The 19879-nt window shown below is 35.1% G+C and overlaps 1 protein-coding gene across 5 annotated transcripts in view; it reads right to left on the bottom strand.

The window, feature by feature from the left end:
- The window catches only part of AFG1L (AFG1 like ATPase), a 225130-nt gene that overhangs the window by 61041 nt on the left and 144210 nt on the right, over nucleotides 1-19879 (bottom strand). For all 5 annotated transcript variants that reach the window (XM_081296472.1, XM_081296474.1, XM_081296470.1 and 2 more), the window contains one exon: nucleotides 13724-13806. In XM_081296472.1, the coding sequence (XP_081152598.1) occupies nucleotides 13724-13806 (83 nt within the window). The remainder of the gene's footprint in view (nucleotides 1-13723; nucleotides 13807-19879) is intronic.

Raw genomic sequence — 19879 nt, 5'->3', positions numbered from 1 at the left:
TGTTTTAAAGCAATAAAGATAAAAGGTGTGGGGCTGGGGTTGTGGGTCAGTGGTAGATTGCTTGCCTACCATATATGAGGCACTGGATTCAATCCTCAGCACCACATTAAAAAAATAAATTAATTAAAATAAAGGTATTCTTTTCTTCCAAACAGAGACATGAGACGGGAGGGAAAGGGAGAAAAAAAAGGGGGAAATCACATGGAAATGGAGGGAGACCCTCATTGTTATACAAAATTATATATAAGAGTTTACGAGGGGAATGGGATAACAAACATGGAGGGAAATGAATTTCAATAGATGGGGTAGAGAGAGAAGATGGGAGGGAAGGGGAGGGGGGATATTAGAGGATAGTAAAGGTAGCAGAATACAACAGTCACTAATATGGCAGTATGTAAAAATGTGATGTGTAGCCGATGTGATTCTGCAATCTGTATTTGGGGTAAAAATGGGAGTTCATAACCCAATTGATTCTAATCTATGAAATATGATTTGTCATGAGCTTTGTAATGTTGTGAACATCCAATAAAAAAAAAAAAAAAAGACCTCCAGAGACCATGCTGGGAAAAAAAAAAAAATAAAGGTATAAGGGCTGAGGTTGGGGCTCAGCAGTAGTACACTTGCCTGGCATGTGTGAGGCACCAGGTTCGATTCTTAGTACCATGTATAAATAAATAAAGGTCTATCGACAACTTTAAAAAATTAAATAAAAAATAAAGGTATTAAAAAAAAAAAGAAAATGTGTAAGAGTGGAAAAGAAAGGGAAGGAAGTTTTGATAACTCAAAAAGGTAGTTACAGGTGTGTACCACCATGCCTGGCTTTTGAACCTTTATAAAGTATACACATAGTATCTACTCACAGGCATATTGTATATATACACAGTACTATTTATGCTTTACTAGCTGAGGGAAGTCGGACAGTCATGCAATTGGATACTTCTGTCAATGTGTTTAGCTAGAAATTATGGACCAGGTCTATTCTGAGACAGCAGGACTATGTGACTCGCTGGAAAGCAAATACTGTGAATGGTATTATCAAAAGAAATAGAATATTAAAAATATGTTAAAGAGACTGATGAAACCTGATATTGAAGTCTATACAAGATGAACTTCTTTTGCTGTTGTACCACTTTTTTTTTTACAAGATCGACTTTTATTTAATGTCAAATTCTGTGTTGTTCTTTATATATATATTTATTCGTTCTAATCAGTTATTCATGACAGCAGAAAGTTCTTTGATTCATTGTACACAAATGGAGCACAATTTTTCACTTCTCTATACACAAAGTAGAGTCACACCATTTGTGCAATCATACCTGTTCCTAGGGTAATGATGTCCATTTCATTCCACCATCTTTCCTGCCCCCAAGCTCTACTGTTGTACCACTTTCTAAGTGGTGTTCCAAATAGTTTCAAACACTTCAAGTTAGTTTTTAATTCAGTAGTCAATATGTTAATTAACAAATATTTTCAGTGTGCATCCAAATAATGTCAAATAGCACAATCTTATAGTTTTAACACATCTAAAATGCTTTAAAAACCAGCTACCTGATTACGTCCTACAGGGTATAAAGCAAAAAGTTGTTGCTGATTATAATATATAGCTACAAATTTGTAATACTGGCTCACTCATTCATAGTATCCCTCATTCAAAATATCAAACTCATTCATGAAGTATCAATAGATCAGGGATGAAAGAGGGGACATTACTACCAACCTTATAGATATAAAAAGGATTATAAGGGAATACAAATTGAATATCTCTAATTGGATTATGATGTTCAACTGGTAAAGCTGAACAAATATTCCAAACTTCAAAAATCTCCAAAACCTGAAATACTTCTGGTCCCAAGCATTTTGAGTAAGAGATATATAACCTGTACTATGAACAGATGTATACCAACAAATTAGATAATCTAGATTAAATAGACTAATTTATTAATTAAATAGACTAAACTCATTCCTAGAAAGACACAAACTATTAAAGCTGACTAAATAAGAAATAAAGAATCTATATAGAAGAGGAAGGAACACTTCCAAACACATTCTGTGAGGCCAGATTAATCCTGATGCCCAAACCAGACAAATATATCACTAGAAAACTACTGACCAATATCACTTATAAACAGAAACACAAAATCCTCAACAAAATACTAGTAAAATAAATATAGCCATGTATGAAAAAGATCATATGCCATGACCAAGTGGTATTTATCCCAGAAATGAAAGGTTGATTTAAATTCTGAAATCAATACATGAAATACACTGTATCAATAGAATAATTGTCAAAAATCAAGTGAATTCACAAAATCCAACACTCTTTCATGATAAAAGCAGTCAACAAATTAGGAGTAGGAATGTCCTTAGCCTGACAAAGAACATATGTGAAAAACCAAGACAACATAATAATAGTGAAAAAAACTGAAGTCTTTCCCCCTAAGGTCAGAAACAAGATAAGGATGTCTACTGTCCTCATTTCTTTTCAACATTGTACTGAAAATTAATTCTAGGCAGGAAAATTAGGCAATAAAAATAAATAAAAGACATCCAGCTTCAAAAGGAAGAAGTTAACTATATTGGCAGATGACATGATCTTATATTTAGAAAATCCTAAGAAATCTACTAAGAATCTAATAAATGAGCTCAACAAGATTAATTTGCAAAAATCAAATGTATTTCTATATAGTAGCAATGAATAAAAGTGAAATTAATAAAATAATTCCATTTATGTTCACATAAAAAAGAATAAAACACTAGTGAATTCAACAAATGAATGGCAAAAGTTATACACTGAAGACTATAAAATATTGTTGAAAGAAGTCCAAATAAACAGAAATACATTTGTTATAGATTGAGTATATTGAGTATCCCAGGTGCCTGAGAATAAGACCTTATTTTGAAATAGGGCTTTTGTAAATAATGAAGATAAAAATGAGATCATATTGAATTAGAATGGCTTCTGATTCAATGATTGGTGTCCTTATATAAAGAGGAAAATATGGATATAGAGACAGATAGGGCACCACATGAAGACAGAATTAAACAAACAAAAGAACCTGAGGACTATTGAAAAACTACCAGAACCTAGGAGAAAAGCACAAAACAGATGCAACTTGCCAACAGTCAGATTTTGATTGAAAGCCTTGGAAACAATGAGATAATAAATTTCTGTTATGTTAAGAAACTGGTTTGTGGTACCTTGTTATATCATAACATCTAAAGTGCATGGTCTGGCAGGCTTAATATGGTCATAATGGCAATATTCTCCAAAGGATTTACAGATTCAACACAATTCCTACCAAAATTCCAGCTGACTTCTTAGTAGAGATTAATAAGATGATCCTAAAATGCACATGGAACTTAAAAGCACTCAGAATGGCCAAAACAATCTGGAGAGGAAAAATAACAAAGCTAAAGGGCTTATAACTTTCTGATATCAAAACTTACTACAAAGCTATAATAATTAAGAAAGTGTGGTGTTGGCAGAAAGATTGACAAATTCTTCAGTGGAAAATAATTGAAAGTATAGAAAAAATCCTCACATCCATAATTGACTAATTTTCAACATAAGTATCAACAAGATTCAATAGGGAAAGGCAGTCTTTTCAACTAATGATGCTGGGACAACTAGATGTCTGTATGTACAAGAATGAAGTTAAGGGCTGGGGTTGTGGCTCAGTGGTTGAGAGCTTGCCTCTCATGCATGAGGCACTGGGTTCGATCCACAGCACCACATAAAATAAGTAAATAAGTAAAATAAAGATATTGTGTCCATCTACAACTAAAAAATAATAATAAAAAAAAAAAAGAAAAGTGAAAGAGCGTTTGATAGTGTATACAAGGCCCTGGGTTGCATCCCCAGAACTACAAATCAACCAATCAATCAATAAAATAAAAGTTCCAGAGAGCACTTGAGACTTGCCAACATTTAAAATTCTATTGTTTTAAGCCTCCTACTTTGTGGCAATTGTTATTGAAGTCCTAGAGAACTTAACAAATGATTACAAAAACAAAAACAGATAATAATAAGCATTGCAACAGATGGAGAAGCTGGAATTCCCATGCAGTACTAGTTGGAATATAAAATGGTAGAGCTCCTTTAGAAAACAATCTGGCAGTTTCTCAAAGGACTAAGCATCAAATTACCATACAACCTAGCAATTCTACCTCTGGGTATGTTTGAGAAATTAAAATGAGTCCATGCAAAAACTTGCACATGAATGCTTACCATAGCATTATTCACAGTAGCCAAAAAGCAGAAACAAACCACATGTCCATCAACTAATGAACAGCTAAATAGAAGGTGTATATATCTATACAATGGGGTATTATTCAGCAAATAAAAGGAATAATGTGCTGATACATAGTACAACATGGAAGAACCCTGAAAACATTAAGTGAAAGAAGGCAATCACAAAAGGCCACATCTCGTATGATTCCATTTATCGTAAATATCATTATAGGAAAGTCTATAGAGTCTGAAAGTATATTAGTGCTTACTTAGATTGGTGGCAGGAGGGGGTTGATTTGGATGCGAAAGAGGGATGATACAATGTTTCTTTTTGGTGGTGAGAAAAATGTTCTAAATTGATTGTGGTGATGGTTATACAATTCTGAGAGTACACTAAAAATCATTTTAAATGGATGAATTATTTGGCATGTGAATTACATCTTGATAAAGCTATAAACATATATTTTAAAAATAAGTAGAATATCTTGTCAAAGTTAACAATAATTCCTCAGTGTCAAAAAATAGGTTTGATTGTTCTATAATTTTTTGTTTGGTTTGATTTGGTTTTTGTTTTATAGTTGTTTGACTCTGGATCCCCACAAAGTCCACACCCTGCAATTAACTAATATGTTCCTTAAGTCTCTTTAAAACTATAGATTCACTCTTTTTTTGGTCTTAATTATTAAGAAATAATTTATGTCATTAAAAAAGTCTACAGTCTATATTTTGATGAATATACTCACATGATGTTATTTAATATATTCCATTGCCTCTACATTTCCTGTAAACTGACAAAATTCAGTTTCCAGTTATGTAGCAGTCATGTAGAATTTATAATCATTAAGTAGATCCATTAAATTATGAGACTTTTACCAAATGGTTATATTCCTAATTCTACTGTAATTCTCTCATCCTTTCTTGTTTGTTACCTAGTATTTTAGTTAGCTTTTCCTCTGCAGTGATCAAAAGACCCAACAAGAACAATTTTAGGAGGAAAAGTTTACTTGGGGCTCACAGTTTCAGAGGTTTCAGTCCATAAACAGCCAGTTCCTTTCCTCAGCGCTCAAAGTGAGGCTGAGCATCATGGCAGGAGAGTATGATGGAAGAAAGAAGCTGGGTACATGGTTCCAGAAAGCACGTGAGAATGCCTAAGCTCAGTTCACCCTGAAGGCATGCCCCCAAAGATATACCTCCTCCAGCCACACCATATCAGCCTATAGTTACCACTCAGTTAATCCCTGTCAGGGGATTAATTCATTGATTGGGTTAAGGCTTTCACAACCCAATCATTTTACCTCTAAACCTTCTTGCATTGTCTCACACATGAGCTTTTAGGAGACACCTAATATCTAAACCATAACACCTAGAAAATGTCTATAAAGAAAAGTTTCCTTTCATCAACTGTTTTCTTATACAAAGAATTTAAAAAAAACAGACGAGAAATACTTGAGTATTTCCTTTTGTTTATCAGTTCTCAGAATAATAGGTTAGAGACTTCCATTTATGGTCATGATGGATTAATAAGAGTTCAGATTTACCTTCCTGCCTTAAACAACTAGAAACAGTTGGTATAGATAATGATAGCATGCACACTGCTTGCTACAGGGCTCTGGATAGTCTAGCAAAGGTACTGAAACAAATACAGTCTAAAAGCAAGAGGGTAGATTGAATGATATTCAAGTTCCTTTTACTGGCAGATGTTTCAAAGGTTCTTCCGTGAGAACTAAAAAGGGAAATGACTGAGCAAACTTGGTAAAGAAAAAGCAAGAGTAAAACTGCAGATTCTAATGTCTGAGACAGAAAAACCTGGAATGATAATTATGAGGCTTGGGGATACAGTAACATGATGTCCTAGACTCACTGCACAACCAGGAGGTGACACCTGCTTTTTGGGGCTCTGAAAAAGTTTTAACTAATCAAGCAAAGACATGTTGTTGTTGTTTTTAATATTTTTTAGTTGTAGATAGACATAATAACTTTAAAAAAATTTTTAATATGGTCCTAAGGATCGAACCCAGTGCCTCACACATGCTAGGCAAGTGCTCACCACTGAGCCCCAACCCCAGCCCCAAGACATGTTTTTAATTTTCATTGATGTGGTTCTTAGTTGCAAGTAGAGAAATGTTTTTAAGGAATGTCACAGGTAAGAAACATGATAGTTTTAATTGTGGAGAGTATGTTTTAGCATGTATGAGCTTCAGTCCTGGTTTTCACAGACTTTTCTTATTATGCTTCCTTTAAAAAATATTATTATTATTATTATTATTATTATTATTATTATTATTATTATTATTTTATAATCCATAATGGGGGGCGCCATGGGAAAAATGGAGAAACTTTGGGCAAAGTGTGGGGAGGGGAGGAGGTATGGGAGCAGGAAGGATGGTGGAATGAGATGGACATTATTACCCTAGGTACATGTATGACTGCACATATGATGTGACGCTACATCACATACAACCAGAGAAATGAAAAGTTGTATTGCAATTGTGTACAATGAATCAAAATGCATTCTGTTATATATACCTAATTTAAATAAATAAAAAATGTTTAAAAAATTATCATTAAATGTTTTGAACAACCAACAATAAAATAATTTTAAAAAAATTATCATTATTATTATTATTATTTTCTTTGGTGGTACTGGAGATTGAACCCAGGGGTAATTTGCCACTGAGCTATATCCCCAGGCCTTTTTATTTTTGTCCTTTAGATAAACTTTTTTTGAGGTGGAGGATGACTTCAGTGAATAAGAGCCAACAGAAATAAAGAAAGCAAGCCTGATCCTTTAAGGTCAAAAGTCTAGAGATAGAGCCCTCTATGAGTCTTTCCCCCCTATTTCTTCCAGATATGCCAAGAATGCAAGACCCTGACCCACTGGCCAAGGTTGTGTTGGTAGTAAGTAACCTTGAGAGATGAGACAATGTCATCTGTAAGACAGAAAGCAGACTTATATACTTCTGGCTATAAAATGGTAGGTTCCAAAAACTCAAGAGCAACTCTTCTTTAGCACAGTTCAATGTTTGCTCAGGACTCATTTGGGCCTTCCCTTTGACCCTAGAGACTAAGCCATAGGGAAGGAAATGATATAACATGTTAATGCTCATGCTGCTATTTATACCTAGACTAACAAAATCCATTGTCTCTGACCCAGGTCTCTTGTGGCTTCTGCCAGCGTTGTGTAATAGTAAGAAGCAAACCTATTAGCTGGCATGTAGGGTAAAACAAAATCTTAGGCCCGACACCTGCCCCCTCCTTTTCAGTTTAGTTTTAAACATTTCCACGAGGCTATGGCTATTGTGCTGAGGGTGAGATGTTCTTTAGGAGAGTCTGGTAGAAATACAGTGTTTGAACATAAAACATCCCCATCCTAGATCCTCCCACAGACTTGAGAGAAAAAAGAACCTATGATGAATGGAAAGAAGGAAAAGGAACAAGGATGAGTCCAAGATGACTTCAACTCTTCTTCCCAGGAGACTAGTAGCCCTTCATGAAAGTGACAGCAAAATGGCCAGGGACAGCATCCCATGAACCCCTAGCAGTGGTATTTCCTATTTGAAAAGATGCTCATTCATATATAAAAGGATATCCTCACCAGCCCCCAAGCAGAGAATTAATTTGAAGCAGTTAATTCTCTGGAAGATATGACATGGGGCCATTCTTTTGAACACAGGTTGCTTAAAATAAATTACTAATCCAAACGCTGGGCTGGGGCTCAGTGGTAGAATGCTCGACTGGCACGCGTGAGCTACTGGGTTCGATCCTCAGCTCTACATAAAAAATAAAATAAAGGTACTATGTCCACCTACAACTAAAAAAAAAAAATTAAAAAATTACTAGTCCAAGCCCCTGCCCCAAAGCAAATGGAAAGCCCAATGCTTGGTTGATCTGTATGTTAGTCAGCTTTTCATCATGTGACCAAAACACCTGACAAGAACAACCTAAAGAAGGAAAAGTTTAATTGGACTCATGGTTTCAAAGGTTCAGTCCATGAATGGCCAACTCCACCTCACTGGGCCTGAGGTGAGGCAGAACATCACAGAAGAAAGGCACTGCAGAGGAAAGTTACTCATCTCCTGGTGGCCAGAAAACAAAGAGAGAGAGGGGAGCCAGGGACAAAGTAAAACCCCCAAAATATGCACCCAGTAACCTATTTCCTCCAGCCACACCGAACCTGCCTACAGATACCACCTAGTTAGGCCACTGAAATTATTAATCCATCAAATTAGGTATGACTCTCATAATCTAATCATTTCTCCTTCTGCATTAATACAGGAGTTTTTTTGGGGGGACACCTCATATCCAAATCAAAACAAACCTGACTCTATTTTGGCAAACTATAGTCCATGAAGATCACATTGAGTCCTAATTCACCAATTGACCAGGGAGAAATTGACTATGCTTGTCTGGGGAATAATCATGCAGTTGCCACAGAATAAAAAACTGGACAATCACGTGGTGTTTTAATCTATGCAAAAGTCTGAGTATTTGTACCCTCTCTGGCTTGTAACTTGCTAAATTTGATTTCTCAGAGTTTATATATGAGATTAAAAACTTCTTAGGATGGACCCAAAACATTTGGAACTTACTTACAAAGGTATTCTAAGATTTCTAATTTTAATGGGATATAAAACTACAATTGAAATATATTAAAAATGAACATGTAATATTTTATGTGAACTAGTTCTTATGGGACCCAGACAATATTATGAACAGAAATAATTTGTTTCATGTCAACTTTGAGGTAACTTTTAAAATCTCTAGTAATTCTTGATAATATTTAGATTCTACTTTTAGATATTTTTAATTGGCTTTTAAAAAGTGAGTATAGTAAAATACTAAGATAATAAATATTTCTGTTTAGTTAAAAAATCCCATAAGAATATATGGTAATTAGGGGCTGGGTTGTGGCTCAGTGGTAGAGAGCTTGCCTAGCATGTGTGAGGTACTGGGTTCGATTCTCAGCACCACATTAAAAAATAAAATAAAGTTCCCAAAATGTAGGCTCTCTGTTCACCTCATTGATTGTTTCTTTTGCTGAGAAGAAGCTTTTTAGTTTGAGTCCATCTCATTTATTAATTCTTGATTTTATTTCTTGCGCTTTAGGAGTCTTGTTAAGGAAGTCGGGGCCTGATCCAATATGATGATGATTTGGGCCTACTTTTTCCTCTATAAGGTACAGGGTCTCTGGACTAATTCCTAGGTCCTTGATCTACTTTGAGTTGAGTTTTGTGCATGATGAGAGATAGGGGTTTATTTTCATTTTGCTGCATATGGATTTCCAGTTCTCCCAGCACCATTTGTTGAAGAGGCTATCTTTTCTCCGCTGTATGTTTTTGACACATTTGTCTGGTATGAGACAACTGTATTTATGTGTTTGTCTCTGTGTCTTCTATTCTGTACCACTGGTCTACATGTCACACACACATCAGAACATTAATCTCCAGGATATATAAAGAACTCAAAAACCTTAACAACAACAACAAAAAAATTCAATCAATAAATGGGCTAAGGAGCTGAATAGACACTTCTCAGAAAATATACTAGATCTACAAATATATGAAAAAATGTTCAACATCTCAAGTAATTAGAGAAATGCAAATCAAAACTCTCTAAGATATCATCTCATGCCAGTCAGAATGACAGTTATCAAGAATACAGACAATAATAAATGTTGGCGAGGATGTGGGGGAAAAGGCACACTCATACTGCAAGTTGAATACAACCAATCTGGAAAGTAGTATGGAGATTTCTTAGAAAACATGGAATGGAATCATCATTTGACCCAGCTATCCTACTCCTCAGTCTATACCCCAAAGGACTTAAAATCAGCATACTATAGTAATGCAGTCACATCAATGTTCATAGCAGCTTAATTTACAATAGTTAAACTGTGGAAGCAAACTACATGCCCTTCACTAGATGAATGGATAAAGAAACTGTGGTATATATACATAATGGAATATTACTCAGCATTAAAAGAGAATAAAATCATGGCATTTGCAGCTAAATGGATGGAGATGGAGAATATCATGCTAAGTGAAGTAAACTAATCCCCCCAAAACAAAGGCCGAATGTTCTCTTTGATAAGTGGATGCTGATCCATAAGGGGGAGGGAGGAGGCATGTGAAAAACTGAGGAACATTGATTAGGCAAAGGGAAGGGATGGTAGAGAGGGTGCATGGGGGCAGGAAAGATGGTGGAATGAGATGGACATCATTGCCCTAGGTATGTGTGTGACTGCACATATGGTGCGATGCTACATTGTGTACAACCAGAGATATGAAAAGTTGTGCTGCAATTATGTACAATGAATCAAAATGCATTCTGCTGTCATATATATTTAATAAATAATTTAATTAAATAAATTAATAAAATAAAGATATTGTGTCCACCTATAATTAAAAAAAGAACATATGGGAATCATATATTAATAAGTATTTCTATATACTTAAAAATCATTATATATGAAAGTCTGAGATGGTGCTTGGTTTTTCCTTGGAACAAAGCTAGAATTTTGTTTTTCTTTTCAGGCATTTGGGTTCCAGTGAAATTGACTTGAAAGTAATGGGGACTCACATATTCAGGAACCAATCCCAGATGTTTGGCCAGAGGGTAATAAAGAGAAATACATGTTTTAACAGGGCAATATATAGCATAGAACATTAAAGTCCATTACAGGGAGAAAATAAAAAGGAAAGAATTGAATCAGAAATATTAGTACGACCTAGGGAAATTTTCTTTTACTCTGTCATGAAAGATAGTTCTACTCAAATGCTTATGTGAAATAATAAAATGTACATCCCTAGCATCCTAGCTTGGTATATAATATTATTTTTCCACTTCTGAAATGATTTTAATTCCTAAATCCCTCAGGGATGCATATCTACTTTATCCTCTGACTGGGATGTGCCCACAAGCTCTTTCATCTTAGTTATGACTATGGTCAAGCTCTTTTGATGTTAAATTTATGAACAAATCTGTTTTCCTTGAGGATTAAATGGGATACACACACACATATGTACATATATATAGTAATATAAAAATAAAAAAATATATAAAATATATATTTTATACACAAATACATATACATATGGATATATTTTTTAAAGAAAGGTATTCCGGAGTATCAGTGTATCCTTTGTAGATTCTAGTTTCTTGGATTCTCAGATATTGTTAGAATCTGTTTTCCTTAGTGAATGTTTTAAAAATGAAACCAAATTTCATCGCATTAGAATCATCTTACATTTTTCAGGAAGAACAAGGGACAAAATTGGGTAAGTCAGAGAGAGAAAATGGCTATGCTTCAAGCAAAAGCAGCTTTTTCACCTCCAGTAAATCCCACTGAGACCTCTTTGGCACAATGAAACAGATTTCATGATTTAGACCCAACTGTCATCTTTATTTAAAGATATATCCATTAGGAAAATATTTTAATTCTTCCACATGAGGATATATTTTTTGTGTGTGAGGGGGGCGGCAAATGAGTTACCTCTTTTGAAAAAAGAATAAAGGGAATAACAATAAACTAATTTGTAAGTACCAGAAACTTGAAGTAGCAAGAAATATGTAATGAAGAATCAGAAAAAGATTGTGAATATCAGAAAAATAAAACAACAGGAAACACCAAGAATAAAAGAAATGGGGGAAAGAAAAGGGGCAAGATGATGAACTGAAACTGAATTAAATGCATGTATGAATTTATCAGGATGAATCCAACTATTATGTATAACTAATAAAATAAAATACTTTTAAAATTTTAAAAAATGGGAATGGGTTGAATCTAATGTGGGCTTTAGAAATATAACTAAATTAAAGTCATTTTCAGTTCTCTTTCAAGTAGTGCTATCAAGGAGTTCTTTTCAAAGAGTTCTACCAAGTGTCAAATGGCCTTCAGAGGAAGGCAAGGAGAAGACAGGCTCAGAGCCTCCCGTCCCCTACATCAGAGGGCGCTCCTTTTAACCATTTGATTTACAGAGTTTGATTTCAGATTCACGTGAGAATCAGGTTAATTTTAAAAGCTTCGGCTTCATTTTTTCTTAAGATTGAAAATGACTATTATAGAGAATAAACTCATTATCTTATTATATGACACTCCTCCCAAAGTTTACCTTTATCTTGAATTCTAAAATTACAGATTATTTTTTACTTTTCTTCCACTTATATAACTGAAATAACACTGTGAACTATACCCTGTTTGGCTTCTTTCTCTCAATCTGATTTATAAGATTTAACCATTCTATTGCGCTCATTAATCATTAGTTCATTTTTATGATTGAATATAATATATTATATGCATATATCACAATTTATATCCTTTTCTACAACTGACAGATATTTGGACTTCCTCCATTTTAATCATTATAAATAAAGCTTCTATGAATGTAAAAAAAAAAAGAAAAGAATAAAAGACACTATGAAGAAAAAGTCAGAGTTAAAGCAGAAAAATAGTGCTATAAGAATTTTTTAAAATTATAAAGTACTTTAAAGACAAAGTCCTTAAGGGTGGATGAAGAACTTCCCAGAATAATCATCAGGATCTGAATAATAAACTAAAATAGTCCTTTTGATACATTGTAAAGTATGCAATTTTAATTATGTGATTTTTCTAGCTAATTTCTGCTTCAAAAACAGAAAGTACTTCTGCTTACAAGGTGGCAGAGACAAGAACTTTTCTAAACCTCTCATATGCACGTTGTCATCAAAATTTAAATTACCAGAAACATGCCTTTTAGTTAAATTACAATTAGCCCTCAGACAGATCTATTTACTGAGAACCCACTATGTGCCAAACTCTGTTGGCATATACTAAACAACAGTTTGCGTTTGTAAAGCACTTTTTCCTTTTCAGGTTCTCACAAATAACATTTTAAAACAAACTGTATTTGTTTTTCTGCATTAACTGCACATGCTGAATACATCTATTATTATTAATTGCTCTTACTCAGGAGAATCTTATTTTTAAAATCTGCAAAATATATCCAGTTGTATTTGCATATAACATATATTTTTCATCAGTTATGTATGGAAGTCAATCAACCACTATAAATACAAACAGATTGTCTAACAAAATAAAACAACAGTTTTGGGGGAATGGAAATGGCACACTTGTCAGAAGATGTCCACAAATAATTAATTACTTTAGCACATTAAAGATATTCTCTTAGTATCAGAGCCTCTTCTAAGAGGGTACTCATTACTTCCTAACCATCTGTCATCACTCCTCCCCAAAAAACTAATTAGGCTTTCATCCAATCACACATTATAAATGATGCAAATATGAATGGTCAAAGCACAGTTTAAAGAAGTTAATAAAACATTTTGTTTAAAAATCATGGACTGCAGAACTAGTCTTCATAATAATTAAAATGCTTATTTTTCCCATTTTTTAAATTATTAGATATTGAACTTGGAAAATTAAAATATAATTTAAAAACCAAACACACACACACACACACACACACACACACACACACACACACAAATACTTACAGGTAGTAGAGTTTTCCTGCAGCTGGGAGTTCCCTTTTCCGGTAATCTATCCCAGAATCTAGCTGAACTGTATTACAGTATTCCTGCAATCCAAAAATAGAAAAAAAAATTTTTAAATAAGTAGTGGCTCAGAATTATAAGCTTTCTGCTAACTATATTCTTAATTTTTGAAATGTTTCAATGAAATAATGAGCTTAGGACAAAACAATAAAATTCATGTAGAATTCACAAAATTAAAGTTGCAATATTAAACATATATAAAGCCAGTAAAATAATAGTTAAAAAATCAAGATTTGCACTATGTTTTACTGAAACTTTGCCAAAAATAGCACTGTCAACATATTTCCCAAATAACTACATTAGGGTGAAAGGAAATATACCCTAATATCCATTAATCTGAAATGAAAAGCTGGAGAAAGAATAACTTGTGACTCTTAAGCACAACAAATTTGAAAAATGCAGTTTTTCATTAATAATAGCGGTGAAGTTGTTAAAACATAATTTTTCCTCATAAATTTTCATAAAGCAATTTTCATTTTTAATCCAAACTAAAAAATCAGCCTATAAATTTTTTCTTGATTTGTCCAAAAAACCTTGGGTCACCACTCTTCTGGAATAAATGTGTGTGTGTGTGTGTGTGTATCTATACAGCCTCCAAATCCAACTGATCAAGGTATGCACAGCAAAAGTTCGTTTGTTGTTATGAGTTTTGGTGTATATGTGTGTGTATTTATGTGCACTTATGCACCTTGGAAGATGGAAAACAAAGGATTAATAAAGAAAGGACATTAGTGACACAGGATGACTCAGGTTGAAAGGAAGCATCTGCAGTAGGAAAGGACACTGAAAACTTTGATGGAGCAAAGAAAACTAAAGGACAAGGGCGGCAGCAGCTGTTTAGGAGTGTAATTTTGGGGTCCAAGATAATTGTGTCAAATAGTAGTTTCCAAAGACAGATGGAGATAGCAACCCTCCACCCTAGTCTATTCTTCTTACAATGGGATATTGATATTCCAAGCAAAACGAAGTGGGCTCCATGCTCTGCCCTTGAATCTTACAGCTAAAGATTGGTGTAAATGATGCTATGCAACAATAACTGATGTGACATTTGAAGCAGCTTTTTACTTGTTGGCTGGAATACTTCTGGACTCCTGAAGTGCCAGCATCTAACTCCCTAGAGGCCCCTAAACCGTGAGAAGCTTAAGTTCCCATACAGAGAAAGGTTGTGGAGAGGCCCTGAGATTACATAAAGACAAAGGTGTCGATCAGTCAGTCCCCAGCTATTTAGGTTACAGTGACTATTGTACTGAGAGAACTGCCAGCTGAGCCCTCCCCAATTCCCTGACCTACAGAAACCAAGATAGACAATAAGTAATACTGTTTTAAGCCTCTAAGTGTTGCAGGAATTTATTTATTTATATTATTTGTTTGTTTTGAGTGCCAGGGATTCAACTCAGGGGTAGTCAACCACTGAGCCACATCTCTAGCCCTATTTTGTATTTTATTTAGAGACAGGGTCTCACTGAGTTGCTTAGTGCCTCACATTGCTGAGGCTGGCTGTGAACTCATAATCCTCCTGCCTCAGCCTCCCAAGCTGCTAGTAATACAGGCATGCGCCACCACGCCCTGTACAGGTATTTATTATGCAACAATAGATCATCAGACTAGTAACGTGGGGGCACACTTGAGAAGTAGCAACATTCTTCCTCCCTGAAATTCTCTCCTGGGTTGCACTGCTATGTCAGGCCTCTTTATTACCAGCACTCCAGAGAGAAGACTGCACAGAGTGACAATGAAAAAGTATTTCCTCTCCTCTCATGCTACAGCTGCTGAGGGGCTCTGGGAACTGAAAGAAGGAGACCAACCATCTCCTTTGGACTGAGGAGTTTCCCCAAGATGGAGGATGTTTCAGGACTCAGAACTTACAGTACTAACATTAGGAAGTCCTGGGCAATCTGGGCCAATTGGTAACCATAAGAATGAAGACCCAGGAAACTGGGCTGGAAGGCATAAAGTATATATTGCATTTTGATATATCCATTTGAATTTCCTTATTATAAAAAATTCCCCAAGAAGTCAGTCCTCTAAGGAAGCCTACAAAGTTAAGCTTTTCTACCATACATTTGAAGAATAACCCCTAAACTTACCAAATGCAAGGCTCCTTATACTGCTTGGCCTGAGCAGCCAGACACCCCTGATTCATTGTTCCAAGTTGTTCAATCCTCCCTCCCTGCTGGCCTTACTTTAAGTACCTATAGAGGTCGGTTGAGCTCTATAACCCATCCCACCAGAAAGGAATACAGCATTCCAAATACATGCATTCCACCCTCCTCTTACTTCATATGACCTGTGCTAAAAAAGGTTATTGTCAGATCTCCTTTTCAACTTTGATCAACCTGAGGAAAGATATGCCTTCCCCCTCCTATGATGGTGGGGGCTCAATGAGCCAGCCCCCTCCCCCCCAAAAAAAAGAAGAAGAAGAAGAAAAAGTACTTGTTTAGGAAGTAAGTCATACTCTTAGGGAAATCTGCCCCATGTGGTAGGTAAGGGCCAGTTATTCACATTGTCTATATTATAGACAAAACAGTTCAAAGTACATCAATGTAGTCATACAAATGTATTTGCCCAAGTTCTCTATTTCTTTTAAACCAAAATTTATCTTATATGACTCCACATTCCTAATTTAGTAAAAAAGAAATTTCCTATTTTAAAAAAAGGCTAATGGAAGTTATACAAGCTTCAATTTCTTTTTCTGCGTAACTAACTTCTGGGACATGAGTGATTAAGCCCTAACAAATGATTGCATTTGTACATTCACTAATCACCACTGAGGAATACCTAATCAGCAGCAAAAGAACTATAACCAGAGCCCTTAGATGTTAGCTCTTAATTGTCTGAAAAATACTAACACCCAGTTTATCTTTTTAAAGAAAAATAAATCTCAGATATTCAGAGTTTATTCACAGCCTAGATGCCTCAATACATTTGCAGAAGGGTAGAAGAGGGTGAAAGCTAGCCTATTTCCAAGTAGAGAATAAATCTAATGGGTCTGATCTCTAAGTAATTTCCTAGTATATTTACAAAACCTGTGACCCCCCATACCACTATCCAATTCTAATGTGTGACACCATAACACTAATCAGCCATGAAATGAATTTATTTTAAAATAGTTTGTACATGCATACAAAGGACAAATACAAATATATATTCTGGATATGCAATTAGGAAATTTGGGGAATACAAGGAAAGAAGTTGACCCACCCTTGTGAGCCTTTGACTTTGGAAAGAAAATGTATGACTAAAAGAAATGCATTACAGCAACTTATACTATCCTCAAATCTATTGTCTGTGTTGTTAGCAATCCTGAATAATATTACTAAGAAAAACAAAAGCCACCTCACACAATAACTTTATATAGCTTCTACTCCATTTCCAGTTTGAAGAATAATAAACATTGTGAAGAAAATCCTTTAAAGTCACAACATATTGACCTCTTAAGCACAGACTGTAAAGAGCTCTATTTCTCATGTAGGTATTAGTGGTTCATTCATGTCCACCTTGCTGCACTCAGTTTAAGCAAGAATATCCCCCATCCTCATCTAATCAAGTACTTCATTCCTCACCTCTGCTCTCTCAGTCCTTGGTCTATCTTTAGCAAGAATCCTGTCCAACTGATTTAGTAAGAATCTTTATAGCCTTGTTGTCTCATCTTAAGAATTTTCCATTCACTGACACCCATACTCTGCTAATGGCTATAAAATAACCTATATATTGTTAAATGTGAAATTGAGCTCATTTCTCTAGCCTACTTCAAAAACCATGATTCTTATTGTAGTAATCTTCAATAAAGGCTTCCCTAGTTCTTAAATAAGTATTAAAATAATTTTTCTTAAATAATTCCTGAAGCACTGATTCAGTGGGTCCTTACCTCATAGACCTGTTATCTATCAACTCCGTTGGCATAGCCTGAGTTTGCCCCTATGATAATTCCATCTCTCTGTTAACTCTGGGTACTCAGACTTTTGAATACTTTCAAAATTGAGCTTGTCATTCACTTTTTTTTTTACATGTCCTATTCAAAGCTTGATCATTCACTTTTATTTCTTCATCCAGTTTAAAACAAAAACCATTTAATAATTGTTGATGGGGTTTTTTGTTTGTTTGTTTTTCAAGGGCCAAGGACTAAACTCAGGGCCTTGCTCATACTAGGCAAGCACTTTGTCACTGAGCTAAATTCCCAAGCCCCCATTTAATAATATTTCCTAAACTCCCTTGTGGATCTCTACAATTCCCTTTTTCAAACCTATACCTTCCTCTTACTAGCATCTTCAACTAGTACTTGCCCAGAGCAAAAGGCCCATCGAGTTATTAGTGTCCTCTCTGCCTACTCCAGAAAAAATCTCCCTTTCTGATGGTTTCCTTCTCTGAGCAACTGTTTTCTCCTATTCATGTTCAGCATATAGAACAGTTTAGTTTTAGCTTGAGAAGAGTATACCCCATCATTTCATCATGACTTGTGAAAAAGAAAAACATCCAAAAAAAAGCAAAAGAATAACATCAGCATTTTGAAGATAGACAAGTGAGCAGTCACTATTTGTTAAGATGTTTCCTCTAATGTATGCTATAGTTAGAAAATACGGGCTGATAGATCCAAGCCCTGGCATCTAAGGGTAAGATCACAAATATCCTCATTTCTGAATGAAGCAGGAAAAAAAAGTATCCAAATGAGATAAAAGTTTAGAAATATATAGAGAAAACTGAGTTCCTAAAGGAGAAAATGTCCCTTTTGGAATGTAGGTCCCATGGCTTGTGAACAACTTGTGAACTGGACAAAGGAGCCTAAGAGATGGAAAGAGACCAAAAAGGTAAGAACATACTGAAGAGCCAATAAATTACTCTGGAACTTTCCAGTTCCCTATAAATTTTCTGGAATGTAGCAAAGCAGGAACAAGACCTCAATAGAAATAGACCATCAACTGCATGAAGCTAGAGGCCAACATCTGACTGGACCACGACCCTCTGGCCTGACCATCTGATCAACCACCAGACTTACTATACAACTGCAAGAGAGTAGATGTAATCTGAAACCTACATACCAGATCAGACCCCCAAGGAGGAAACACAGCCTTCCTCAGTATTTCCCAATCCTGAAAAAAGTCCAGCCCCTACAGATCAAACATATTCCAACTAATTTTACTCTGATAAAAACCCAAACTTAAGCCCTGGGGATAGAACTGGCTCTGGAGATAGCGAACACCTGCTCTAAAGGTGTAGACTTTCACCTTTTACTTTCGAATAAAGCTCTTCCTCCCTTGGCTAAAACCTGACACCTCCTTAAGTTCTTTTCTGCAACATGATCAAGAGCCTGTAAAGTTCAAGTAGAGGTCTCTGCCTCTGGAGAGACTTCCCTGGAACCTCTTACAGTGACAATAATTGGTGCTGAATAAAATCTCTTGGAGAGAGGTTGGGGGATTTAGCTCAGTGACAGAGCACTTGCCTAGCATACACAAGGCCCTAAGTTCAGTCCTTGGCACTGAAAAAAAAAAGCCAAAATCTCTTTTAAAAAAAGAATGTATGGGCTGGGGTTGTGGCTCAGTGGTAGAGCACTTGCCTAGCATGTGTGAAGGACTGGGTTCAATTCTCAGCACCACATATAAACAAATAAATTAATAAAGGTCCATCAATAACTAATAAAAATATTTTTTAAAAAATTTTAAAAAAGAATGTATGAGATCAACAGCTCAGAGGAAGTAAACCCACATTAAAAGTATAACTAATAAGACTAAGAAGCTTCATCTAACAACAGATTTCTGTAATAATGTAATTTGCCCAAATCATCTGTTAGCTTACAAATATTGTAGCGCACAATAGAATTGTTAAAATGAAGATGGGAAATGTAAAGGATGATTGGATCAACATGGAATCTAGAAAAATGAAAGAAATAAAATTAAGAATTTTCCCTCATGTACTCCTCAAGGAGCCATTTCCCAGCTATAGACAGAGTATTCTACTCACCAAGCAAATTAGCCCACCAACAAAGAAAGGTCAGGCTGGGTTATATCACAGTGCAATAGACAGTCCCTTAAAAAAACCTATCTTTGCTCTAAAATTGAAAGATCATTGAACAATCTTTACAAACTAAGTTGTGTATGGTGT

This window comes from Spermophilus citellus (assembly GCF_964194105.1).
Source record: "Spermophilus citellus genome assembly, chromosome: 5".
Lineage (NCBI taxonomy): Eukaryota > Metazoa > Chordata > Mammalia > Rodentia > Sciuridae > Spermophilus > Spermophilus citellus.
The sequence above is the reverse complement of the archived record's forward strand: the minus strand, read 5'-3'. Positions and strand labels throughout refer to the sequence as shown.